Source organism: Anopheles coluzzii, chromosome 2 (genome assembly GCF_943734685.1).
Source record: "Anopheles coluzzii chromosome 2, AcolN3, whole genome shotgun sequence".
NCBI lineage: Eukaryota > Metazoa > Arthropoda > Insecta > Diptera > Culicidae > Anopheles > Anopheles coluzzii.
In genome coordinates this window covers 17,555,607-17,567,774 of record NC_064670.1, presented here as the reverse complement: position 1 = coordinate 17,567,774, position 12,168 = coordinate 17,555,607, and the positions used below count along the sequence as shown (strand labels likewise).

The following is a 12,168-nucleotide window of genomic DNA, read 5'->3' as shown; positions in this document are numbered from 1 at the left end:
GGAGCACTCGCCGAAGCGTCACTATTTTCGTTCCTTTGACACACGATTTGACACACAGTGTTGGGCTTAAGTGTATAGACTATTGTAATATGCAATAACATTTTAACAGTTTTCTTTCTTCCGTTCGGTTTCGGTGAGTGTGTAATTTTGTCTACTTTTTGTTGTAATAATGCATCAGCCTCTCTTGATAAACGGAACGGGAAACAAACGTAACGTAGGTGACGTATTGCACGCTATACTGCGTCTGCTTTTTTGCTTAACAATTTTTCACTTTACCATACACAATAGAGCATTCCTGGTTCACTAGGTACACGTACATTTTCGGCCACATAGAGACAGTCACAGCTACTACATGCATTAATTACATTTTATTTACACTAACGGCATGGGCACGTGAGTACGCGGGGAATGATAGATTAGCAGACGCTTTTTAGCCGGTAAATAGACTGGTAAAACTAATTCAGCTACACAATTGTCCTAGTAACAAATTGAATCAGAAGTACTAACATGGTAGATGTTTGTATTAAAAAAAAATTTCATTTCTTGATTTCTATATTTCCCGTGATATACGTAGATGAAACACGTGAATAATATAATAATAAAAATCGTATCAATATTTCTAATGTGGCACTCGCTTAGCGTGTCTTTTTTACGGTTTTTGCTATCACTTTTCTTTAGCGCTTCGTGGACGTGGACCCACTGAAGCCATTATTTGTTTAAAACAAAATATAACAGAAGTAGCAACAGATAGGATTACATCCTAATAATCGAATGGTCAAAGTTGCAGGATCGTAGGTGAAATGAAATAAAAAAGCTATATGGAACAAGAACATTCCGTGTAATTGGCGCCTAAAGTTATGCAATTGTGTCATACTTTTCACCATTTCCAACACACCCAACGAAGGGAAAAGCATAGCAATAATGGCAAGTACTCTGAGAACAGGTACATCAGGCGGCGTGGATTTTAACGTGAGTTCTTCAATGTAATAGTGAGTTTAAATAGTTATTGAGCTATCTAAACGAACGCACCTAGAAAGGAAGCAAAAAATTGACCTTTCTTTTTTATGTGAAAAGAATGTTTGGATTTGTTTCAGCTTCAATTCAGCGAAGGGATAGCAGCGGAACAGCACAATCTGCTTCCTACCAGCTGTTGCGATGCTTTCCTATCCGGAATGGTGCTACGGTTTATAGCCAACAGGCGGCAAATGTGCCTATTTAGCGAACGAATCGTTCTCGATGATCCAACGACCTGTGTGTAAACACGGTGTACGATTAAAAGGAGAGAAAGAGAGAAAGAATGGAAATAAGGAAAGAGAGAGAGAGAGAGAGAAAGAGAGGCAGAGAGAGAGAGAGAGAGAGAGAGAAGAAAAAAAGGGCGCAGAGAGTCTACTAATTGTCGAATCTGAATCCGTTTATTGCCTTTGCAATACGCTTGCTGCTGCGGATTTTCCCACGGGACGCTTCACACAAATGGGCCCTGCTGGACGATTTATGGCCTGTAAATTGCTCGCAAAGATCGCCGGGTCGTTGGAAACAGTAAAATAAAGACGAGATAAAAAAAAAAACACAGTATCCGTAACTCCATCAGTAGAACGAATTGGCCCGAGATTCGCTCGCAAGATCGTGCCACGTGCCATGCCACGCCGCGTGTGAAAGTGGTCGTGAAAATAGTTTCAACTAATTAATTCCACACCCGTGCCCCAGCGTGCGGTACCAAACGGGCTTGACCTTCTAGCTGTGTGTGTGTGTGTGTGTCTCCGTGTAAAGAAAATTCTAACGCGACACAAACAAGCAATCCAGTGCTCGTAGTAGTAGCAGCAACAGCATTCCACCACGGTTCAAGAGGCGAAACGGTTTTGTTGACTGTTGTGAATAAGTAAGTAGTGTTTAAATTAAATTACCACTACCATCACCAGCACCGGAAGACGGCTCGCCCTTTGAGAAGTGGTACCGCTCAACAGCAGGAAGCGTTTTGCAGCGAAAGTAGCCACTCTCGGTTTCGGGTTGGTCGAAAGCGGATTACGTACTCGGGGGCTCTCGTTTGCCGCGACCGTTCCAGCGAGATCGTCCGCCGACCGGGCGGGTGGTTGCGTGTGCAAACGGGAAGTGCAAAAGTCAGCCGAAGCGTGAGCGTTGAATTAATAAATGATGATGCTGCGTTCGCAAACCCCTGTGGACCCATGTGGGTGCCGGACAAAGGGGCAAAGGAATTCGAATGCTTGGGCATTAGCGGATCGTAAGGATTAACCTCTTTGCGAGTGTGCGTGTGTGCGTGGCCGTTTCCTTTTGCGATGCAGCGGACTGTAACAAACCGTGGGAAAATAACGGGGAAAACGGCTAGCTGGTCGCTTTTGATGGCAGACGCAACTTGGGACGTCGTTCCCGTGGTGATAAGGTACAGTTGAAAGCTCCGAGCGTGCTGAAGGCTGCGTATTAAGGTGTTAATCTTTCTTCGCCGTGTGCAGTTGGGGTGGGAAAGCCTCCTGACCGGTGTCTTGCGGGTGACAATTTAGGGAAAACTTGAAGACGATGTGCTCGATTACCTTCAAGGCGGGGGGGGGGGGGGGGGGGGGTAAAGCAAACCGAGGTTATGGTACGCTTCTGAACATTTTGTTTTCTTTGCCTAGAAACACACGTGTATGTATTTACCATAACATTTTGACTTCGGTTTTTCGTCGTACCCGAACGAGGAACCAAATGATTTTCAAGAAATTAGGAAAAGCGTTTAAATAGTGGAAACTATGCAATCAAAAGTGCTAAAATATTTAAGAAATTCTTCCATCTGGGGAGTCGCTTCGGACAGGAATGTAGCCACGATTGGGCTTTCGGGAGCTGGTGTGGTTATGTTTGTACGAGAACACTGGAAGCTTTGAAAAGTATTACAGAAAGTTGACGAACTAGTCAGCATTTGATCGTTATCATGACCACGTGCCCATTAGTTGCGAAAGTTCAGTTCAAAAGGCCAAAAGATATGCAACAAGTTTGTAGTCAATATTTCACCACACATTAAAATAAAGTTGTAATATTGATGAAAAGAAAGATAAAGCACGCTACGCGTTTTTATACGCCTTGTCAAACGTTCTAGGAAATGCTTGTGCGTGATGTGCAAACAGCCTTACAGTGTTTCCTTCTGTTTTGCTTTTGGATTATCTTAATTAACAAAAGCGTACATTCCACCCGCCTGTGCACATGTTTATTTGGCACGGGCCAACTTCAGAAACGTGGAAGTCGTTTGTTTGGAAATGATTCTGTTTCATTCCAAGAACAAAGTACCCACACACACACACACACACGCGCGCACACTCACGTACAAGCGTACTCATCAACAAAGAGTGACAAGGTTGGCGAGAAAATCGCAACGCAACGAAACTTATTTCCCTCGCTGCCCCGACACTGTTGCACACACATCAAACGAAGCTGATGGACATCGATCTTGCTCGATAGGTTTCGGGTGTTGTTTCACCGTTTCAGGCAGGGCACCGGGGCGCTCATACCATTCCTTCACTTTCACAAACAACGCTCTCACCTCTTTCGCTCCCTTCCGTTTAATAATTCCGCTGGAAAAGTGTCTTGCGGCGTGGAAATTGATACGTTTGCCGGTGTTTTCGGCGGTGCGGCGAACTGTCCCTGTTGTTGCTAACGTTTTGTTGATTGTTTTCCGTGTGCGCCAGCGGGAAAATAAACAACAAGCACACACACACACACACACACATATAGCCACGTGCGTGCAAACCCACTCTACAGGCAGCGTAAGGGTGAGAATAACAGGGGGATGCGAGTCCACAGAGAAAGTTTTAGCGAGTGGAGAGCGTGGAGACGTGTGATAGTCGAGTAGTGGATAACGTATAGCCGCATGCTTGAACACGTGCTAGCGCTTGGCACCGTATACAGTGTAAATAATATCTATCTAGCGCTCACGGGTAACATCCGTGGCCACCTTGCGCGAGCTTCATCCCTCCCTCTTCGACCTACGTAGCTTACATGGTAGAGAGCGAATGTGTGTGTGAGTGCTTACTTGTCTGCCGTTTGTTGTAGTTCAGTCAAAGTTTTGTTTTGTTTTTGTTTTTTCACCCGTCCCGCGGCGCCCGTTACAGCAACGACACCGTACTGACCTGGTGCACTCACCGAAGCCCGAGCGCTTCCACGCTGAGCCGCAGCTCCTTCCCGCTGTGCCCGTTCGGTGCCGTGCTCGCCCCATTCCGGAACGATCGCCCCCGTTCGTTCACCTCCGACTGCAGGCTGGACGTGCTGCTGCTGCCTCCACCGCCACCACCACCGGTATGATTGATGATGAACGACTGCGGTGACAGCGGGATCTCTTCGATCTTCTCCAAATCCTGCGCAACGCTGGCCGACTGCTGGCGGTGCATTGCGAGGCTGCGCTGCTTCTGCCCGCCGCCCGGCAGCGTCGCCGAGTTGGTCGAGCTGATCGACGGGATCGAGGTGAGCGTACCCATCCGCGCCAGCTGCTCCCGGTCGACCGAGATGGACGAGATCGTGTCGAGCGTTGCCTTGGCGCTGAGTGTCGCCGCCCCGTGGCCCCCTGACGACGGGCCCACGTCGTCCTTGTCCAGGCTGAACTGGCGCCGCAGGAAGCGCGTCGAGCCGGGCTTGCTCGAGCAGCTGTCCGAGCGCAGCTGGTAGCTGCCGTACCGGGACTCCGTGCACTGGGACAGATTGTTCTCGCTCGGGCTTAAGCACTTGTAGTAGTTGTACGGCGAGCTGAGGTCGATCAGCTCCTCGATGCGCTTGAACAGGCGGGTCGAGCTGGCGGACGCGGACGATGGCGACGGGTTGAGGCGGTCAAAGGTCGCGCCCGCACTCAGGAACGACCCGTCCGCGATGACCTCGGACAGCTTGCGGGCCTGCGGGCTGGGCAGTGGGGACGCTTTCGGCTGCCCAAACTCGCCAAGGTTAAGCGTGAACGTGTTGTTGCTCGAGCTCGACTCGATGGAGAACGAGGTCGAGAGGACGGCTGCCGTGTCTTGGCCCGGTTGCTGCTGCTGACCGGGGTCGAGGCTGGGCGGTACGGGTGGCGTTATTTCCACCTTCACATCGATCGACTCGCCCGCGACCGAGGGCGAATGGCTGGACGAGTGGTTCGCCGTCGAGCAGGTGTTGCTCTGGATGGAGGCGTTATTGATTTTGGCACCGTGGTTCTGCTGCGACTGGAAGAGGGAATGCTTCAGGATTGCCACATCAAGCCTGAAGAAGCCGCGCGAAGGAATGGTCATAAACAAGAGATGAAAAAAGAAAGAGAGCCAGAGAGAAAGAGCGAGAGTTGTGAGACAAGAAAAGGCAAAATGGACTAAAAGCAAAACTGGGGGAAGATAAATTTGGAAAAGAAAAGGCGTTCCCGGGGAGGTGTTGAGGTAAACCCAAATTTCCCCTTTTCCCTTTGGCAGCAGTTCGGACGCAGTTCCTTAAATGTTTGCTTGAGAGGATGGATTAGTTTGCCCTAAAACTTACCCGTGCGATTCCCTGATGGAGGAGATTCCGATCGAGCATGGACGACCGAAACGGGGTGGCCAATAGTTGAAGGTGAACAAGGCGAGAAAAAGAGATGAAATCGGAAAATGGTATGTGAGTGTGTGTGCTGTATTAGTATTAGAATCCTCTGGCACGGTGAGAGTGGCTGTGGGTTGATGTTTCTAATCTCCGACACGGCGCGCTGGATACTGTGCTGGAAAGTTTCTGTCCCCTGTTTGACCTTTGTTTGATAAGCAAAGATTAGCAGTGAACCGTTGGGTAACAGCTTGTGCTGATGTTTTGCTTTTGCCCGACATTTCCAATGCGACCAGCTCATAGTTAAAAGGAAGGTTTGCTTGTGTGCGGATGTGTTAGTAATTGCCAACAAAAATACAGTAGCTGTACCTTGAAGTAATGATTACCGTTTTTCGCTTTTGCGTTGGTTTACACTTTCAGATTGAAAAATGCCCTCACTATCCCACTCAAAGCCTTACAAGGTCACAAACTTACCCGATCGGTGGCGGCGGGGGCAGTGCCTTGTCGAAGCCCTTCTTTCCCAGCAGCCAGTACGTGTGCATCTTGCCTTTGCCCTTGATTTCGATAGGCCCCCGGGGCTCGATTACGTATCCGCCGGCTTTCTCCAGCAAATTGCACGTCTGCTGGGACATGTGAATCCTCCAGGATGAGCCTTGGTGTGTGTGTGTGCGTTTTTTTGCGCACGTTTTGTAAGTGCAACGTTCGGTAGGGGGTCAAACACGTTGGTTGGAGAAAGAATCGACAGGAAAAAAAAGATAACCCCAAAACCACCGTAAGCGAGCCAGCGGTTAGCGGGTTACACAAGTAAGAATCGTTCACTCGGTGTATGTGTGTGTGTTTTTTTTTTTACTTTTTAATCATGTGGGACTGTGAGAATGGTGAACTGCTTGCTTTTTTTTGCTCTACGCTCTGGCGAGTGTAGATTGAAAACAATAGCAAAAAAACACATACACACATACAGTTACATGCACGTGGTTTCACATTCGGGTGTACGTGAATGAAGGTGAATGCATATGAGTGATGAGAATGATGGTGCACGAAGAAGCCGTTCTGCCTGATGGAGGCGCCCGGACGGACGATGATGGAGACGCTTGGTCGTTTGTACGGCGATGAAGCTTCCTGGGCGGCGGGCAGGAACGCTTCTAATGGGAAAACGTGTTCGTGCACGCGGTTGCAGTGGGAGAAAAGAAATGTTGCGCAAATGCAAGGGATAGTGTAATCCGGCTATATTACTGCAATCATTCATTGGCTTGCGGAAGGGTGCTTTGCATCGAACCAACCTGAATGACGTCAACCGCCTTTGGCTGTACAGGGTCAGGGCTGCGGGTGGGTTTGAACTGTAGCGATAACTCGCGAACGTCGAAACCACAGCAAATGACGTTCGAAACCACTGTGCTACCGCCCTTTTCATTCGTCGCTCCCGGGACACCCGGGAGGGTTTGCTGAAGCTGAAAATGATACTGATAACACACTCGTTCCACAATAAAGCTCGTAATTCATGCGACGAGTGCAATAGGACGCAAAGAAATGAAAAAAAAGCCCCGTAACGCTGATAAATGTGCAGCACACATGCAGTGTGCAGCAGAACGTGATTGGTACACACGCTTGCTAATTAATGTGATTTTCGCTGTCTGCAAAAGGGGTGGAACAAGAGACAGCGACCCGTAACTCGGGCTAACTATGCTTATTGCCGTGCGTGCGGGGTAACCGAAAACGCTAAACCTTTCCGATAAGATAAGGGGCTGCAGCATTTGCAGCATGCTCCTACCCGGTGCCCGAGGCACCGGAACGTACGCCGTGAATGGCGTAATTGATTTCTATACTGTCAGTCCGGTGTGCGGGTGGGGGAAATTAATCATCGATCATTATTTTATTGCTCAACGGGTTTGGTAGGGGCAGATGATGGCAGATTGATCGTAGGGGTTCGAGTGACATCCGTTTGGACAGTTTATCATCCGGTGAAACGAAGGTCCAGCAAGAACGAAGGTCCGCAAACCCGCTGTGTTTGTTATTTCAATTGATGCAGCGAGTGTTTTGGTAATGGTGATAATGTGTTGTTTGCGTTGACTTTGATTGGCCCGTATCGGTTGAACTTTATAGAGTATCGCCTGGTAGCAGTGGAAGGTAGAAAAGCGTGATGAAATAAGTATCATTTTAGTGAAACAGCGTAAACGAGTTGTATCGATTGATTTTCACAGTCGAGTGTGCTTTATTGCAGTCATCACTGGTAGATGAAATGATTACCATCATTGACAGATTATGATGCATTAAACACTCCATTGATAATATCCTGTTGGTTATTGGTCGATTTTTTGGGTCCTGCCTGATCCACCTCAAAAAAGAATTCAATTTTAATGACTTTAGTATTCCAGTACGATAATTAAATTCAAAGTTCTCTTCCTTACTTAAATAAATTTCTCTTCATTTTCTCAGAGCCTTACACGGGTGTTCATTTGTTCTGCCTAAGAAACTGGAACAGGATAGTAACGGAAGCACATTTCAATTACTTCCGCATCCATTACGATGCATTTGCTATAGTGTTTCATCTGAATAAACTATAGGACTTTTAATGCAGCAATGGTGCGCTCCGAGATTGCTGTAGAACGTTTCCAGCTAGAACGAGTTGCAGGTGAAAGGAACAATGCTCACGAGTGTACGAAATACTTTGCAGTGGTAAGTAAAACATAGCTAAATGGATACTCGGAAGTACTCATATTAGATCGCATAATGTATTATAGAGAAGCATAAAAAGGCTCTTTCTAAACGGATCCTCTTGGGTTTAAAAATACTATGAATAAAATAAAAACGAAATGAGCTCATAATAGATATACATCAGAGACGAGATATCTCACAAGTTAAAAATAAAGATATATGCTGTTTAAAAAGCTATAAAAGTCCTCCAAAGCTCAACGCATGTGATTTCGTCAACAAATTATCGATAGCTTTGTATAGTGTTATGAGCTACATACGGACGTACATTTTAATATTGCAAAATAGCAATAGCAATAATAGCAAATAATATTGCCCCACACCCTAGCAAAGTGAATCTATGCGAAGCTAACACACTTACACAGCTGGACAACATCATCGCGCAAGTCGTAACAAAAAGAAGGAAAGAGAGCAAAAAGATAAAACAGTTCGATCGCTTTTTCTGCGGTCGATTTCGAACAAAACCCCTTTGATAAAACCACCGACAACAGCTAATCCCAGCAGGCGTGCTGCATATTTGATGGGCATACATTGTTAAAGGATTTCGTCCAGTTCACACCAAAACCAAGTGGGACACACACTAAAAGCGATAAAAAAGTTCGGTTTTTAACTTTGTCTAGGTTTTCTTGTTTTTATTATTTCCATTTTCCTGCTGCTCGTAAAACCATTCGTAAAACCCCAAAAACCAAACCGAATCTCGAACTGTCGAGACAACGTTGGCGCAGACAGTGTGAAGGAATTGGCACTATACACAAAACGCACATTGTTTTTCCACAGTGAACACACATACACAAACATCGTTGGGAAAATCCCCGGGGCTGGGAAGGTTTCGCTTTGCTTTCCAAATCTAATTTTCTGCTCGACCAAAAAAACCCACCTTCACGGGGTTGATGGCCGCAGTTAGCTGAACGCCAAACGGTGCTGGTGCTGGCGGGAAATGAGTTTGGAAAAGCATGCGATGAATGATTGATGGCATACGTGCAGATGTGAGTATGTATGTGTGTGTGCTCGTTTGTACGTGTAGCAATGAATGCATGTCCCTTTTTCCGGGGGAAACATAAACACAGCGCCACCAAATACCTGTTGATTCCATCCGGGACGCCGTGTTGACCGTGTCACCGAAGAGACAGTACCTTGGCATCGTTAGCCCAACGACACCGGCACAGCAGGGACCTGCAAGGGTATGAAGTTGCCGGTAGAACGAAGAAGAACATTTAACGCACGGTTAGCAAAGCCATCCGTGTAAAGAGAGTTGTCTCACAGAACGGTAGTTTAGCATCTAATTCCAACTCGCTGCGCTTACTTACCGGTGTGCAGCCCAATCCGCAGCTGCAACGGAACGCCCGGCAGGTGGCGCACCTTAAAGTGGCCACTTTGGGACAGCAGATCCAGCGCCATCGTAGCGATCTGTTCGGCATGGTCGGGCGTTCGGACGGGCAGCCCGCTCACCACCATGTACGCGTCGCCGATCGTTTCCACCTTGTACACGTTGTACGCGTTGATGGTCGCGTCGAAGCAGGTGTACAGATCGTTCAGCAGATCGACGACCTGGACCGGCGTGCAGTGGGCCGCTATCGTGGTGAAGCCCACGATGTCGCTAAAGTAGATCGTCACCTCCGCAAACTCTTCCGGCTCGACCGCCAGTCCGAGCTTGAGCTTTTCCGCCACCGAGCTGGCAGGTTCGAAGGATTGGTGCAACGATTAGTAGGCGAGCTTGCGCGCAACGAACGGTGGGGCGCTTACCTTGGCAACATTCTGTTCAGCAGCTGTTCAGTCTTTTTCCGCTCTATGTCTAGCAGCTCCGTCCGCTCGCGGATCAGCTCCTCGAGGTTGTTGGAATACTTTTCCAGCATTTGGAACATCGTATCTACAAAGTTTACCTTCCGGCCGTGATTTAACTGCTTGAAGCGCTCGCAGATGCTGTGGAAATCGGATGGCGGCTCGAACATTATTACACCACACTTCGCTTACCTCCGATAAAGCAGGACAGGACTTACGTGGCGAAATCAGGCCTCATTTCGGGATTCTCGGCCCAGCACTGGCGCATAATGTTGATCGCTTCCGGCGGAGCAGCACCCTTCGATACCGAGGGCCGTATCAGGGGCGGTGGTTTCTTGATCTTCGCAATGATTTCGTCCGGCGTGAGCGAAAGCATACAGTACGGTTCGCCCCGCACCACCACCTCCTGCATGATGATGCCGAACGCGTACACGTCGGCCGGTTGCGTGCCCGCCTTGGGGTAGGTCCTGGAGTCGCGCAGCGCTTCCGGTGCGGTCCAGAGCAGCTCCTTCGCGTTGCGTGGTGCCGGCGCAATGCCCTGCGCCTCGTAGAAGCTCAGCATGCCGTAGTCGGTAATTTTCAGCACCCAGCGGGCGTCCACGACGCAGTTGCGCGACGAGAGCGAACCGTGCACGCGGAGCGGAGAGGCGTGCAGGTAGCGCATGCCGCGCACCAGGTCCGTCAGCAAGCTTAACCGGAACGACCAGTCCAGCTTGATCTCGTCCATGATGAGCACGTCCTGGAGGGAGCCGCGCGAACAGTGCTCGAACACGAGTGCGGTGCGGCTTGGTTCGTTGAGCCAGCCTGCAAAGCGGTGCAATTGAAATGAGGAACGTAAAACGTGTGCTCTGGTGTATAAAGTATTGCGCCGGAATTTATGCAATATGCAATACTACGTTGAGATTAGTAACTCATTCAGTAATAGTAATAGTAGAAACAAATCATCCTAGATATTGTGTGCGTTTGCCTTTAAATGAATAATATCCATCTCTATTTCAAACTATGGACAACAAACTAGGACAATTCTCCTGAATCTAGCAAATTGCACCACTGAGCCTGGCGTCGGATGGCAGCATAATACCATTTTAATGATAAATTCTGCTGAACCAGGTCGAGCTAAAAGCAGCGAAAGCCGTACGGCCGTTTGACCCGGTGCACCACACCAATTGCTACTACTTGACCCGGGACAGGGCAATACATGTTCAACAAGCTACAAAGAAACAAGTGCAGGATATTACAATATCAGCAGCACGGTGAAACTTTTCCACGAATTTTTTTGTATCGGAATGCTTTAATCCTATTTTTGTTGTTTTGCTCTACGCATTCACCACTGTTCCCGGCAGGAAAGCTGAGCAGTCTCTCCGGAAACAAAACTGCAAATAAAGCTTCAGAATGCAGCAAGGGATTGCGTTTGCAGCGCTGGCAATGCGAGTGCTGGCTGCACTGTTCGGTCCGGGTGATTTATTCATGCAACGGGCGATGATGGCGAACGGCGACGATGTGTTTGGAGAAAAATAGTAACAGGAACTTTTTTAAATAATCAACTTTTGAGCGCTTTCGCCGCGCTTCAAGCTGATCACAGACTGCTATATTACGCCCAAACGCAAAACCACCTCCACGGTTCGGTGGATGAATTTAAGTGATATTGTGTGCATGATCCAGATGAAACCGAGCAACGAAATAAAGCAACGCCAAAAATGCTTCGTTAATGAAACTGTTAAGATGCAATAGTCGGACTTTCTGTACCCAGTTACAAAATAAAAACCACAAAAAAGTATCATTATTTGCAAATGTTGCTTTCATTCCATTCCACCTCGCTCGTTTGCAGTGCTGTATAGCCGAAACGGTGCGGCCGTGGTTGCCGTGTCGGTGGACGAGTCACGCTCATTAAAAGTTTCACCGCTCGGTGTGCATTGTTTGCTCAACCGGTGAGATGATCATCATCACCATTTTGTAAAGTAACTGACGGGTAAGAAAGTTAGTTGGCTGTACACCAAGTCCCACAGACAGGGCGGGACCAACGCTCACCGTTGTCAGCGCGCGGCAAAAGGTTAATGATGTTGATATCTGATAGCATCATTTGGTTTGATTGTACGGAACGGTACGGTAGGGAGGGCACTTTTGTCCCCGTAGGGACAACCACAATCCCGCTGCACTGGGTGGATGACGTAAACA

General features: G+C 48.1%; 1 protein-coding gene across 3 annotated transcripts in view; it reads right to left on the bottom strand.

Annotated features, from left to right (window-relative positions):
- Positions 1-3,847: 3,847 nt before the first annotated feature.
- The window catches only part of LOC120949895 (uncharacterized), a 61,323-nt gene continuing 53,002 nt past the window's right edge, over positions 3,848-12,168 (bottom strand). For all 3 annotated transcript variants that reach the window (XM_040367480.2, XM_040367481.2, XM_040367482.2), the window contains exons 10-16: positions 10,212-10,797; positions 9,958-10,134; positions 9,522-9,886; positions 9,295-9,387; positions 5,980-6,157; positions 5,470-5,481; positions 3,848-5,205 (exon numbers count right to left, since the gene is read on the bottom strand). In XM_040367480.2, the coding sequence (XP_040223414.2) occupies positions 4,122-5,205; positions 5,470-5,481; positions 5,980-6,157; positions 9,295-9,387; positions 9,522-9,886; positions 9,958-10,134; positions 10,212-10,797 (2,495 nt within the window). In that variant the 3' untranslated portion in view covers positions 3,848-4,121. The remainder of the gene's footprint in view (positions 5,206-5,469; positions 5,482-5,979; positions 6,158-9,294; positions 9,388-9,521; positions 9,887-9,957; positions 10,135-10,211; positions 10,798-12,168) is intronic.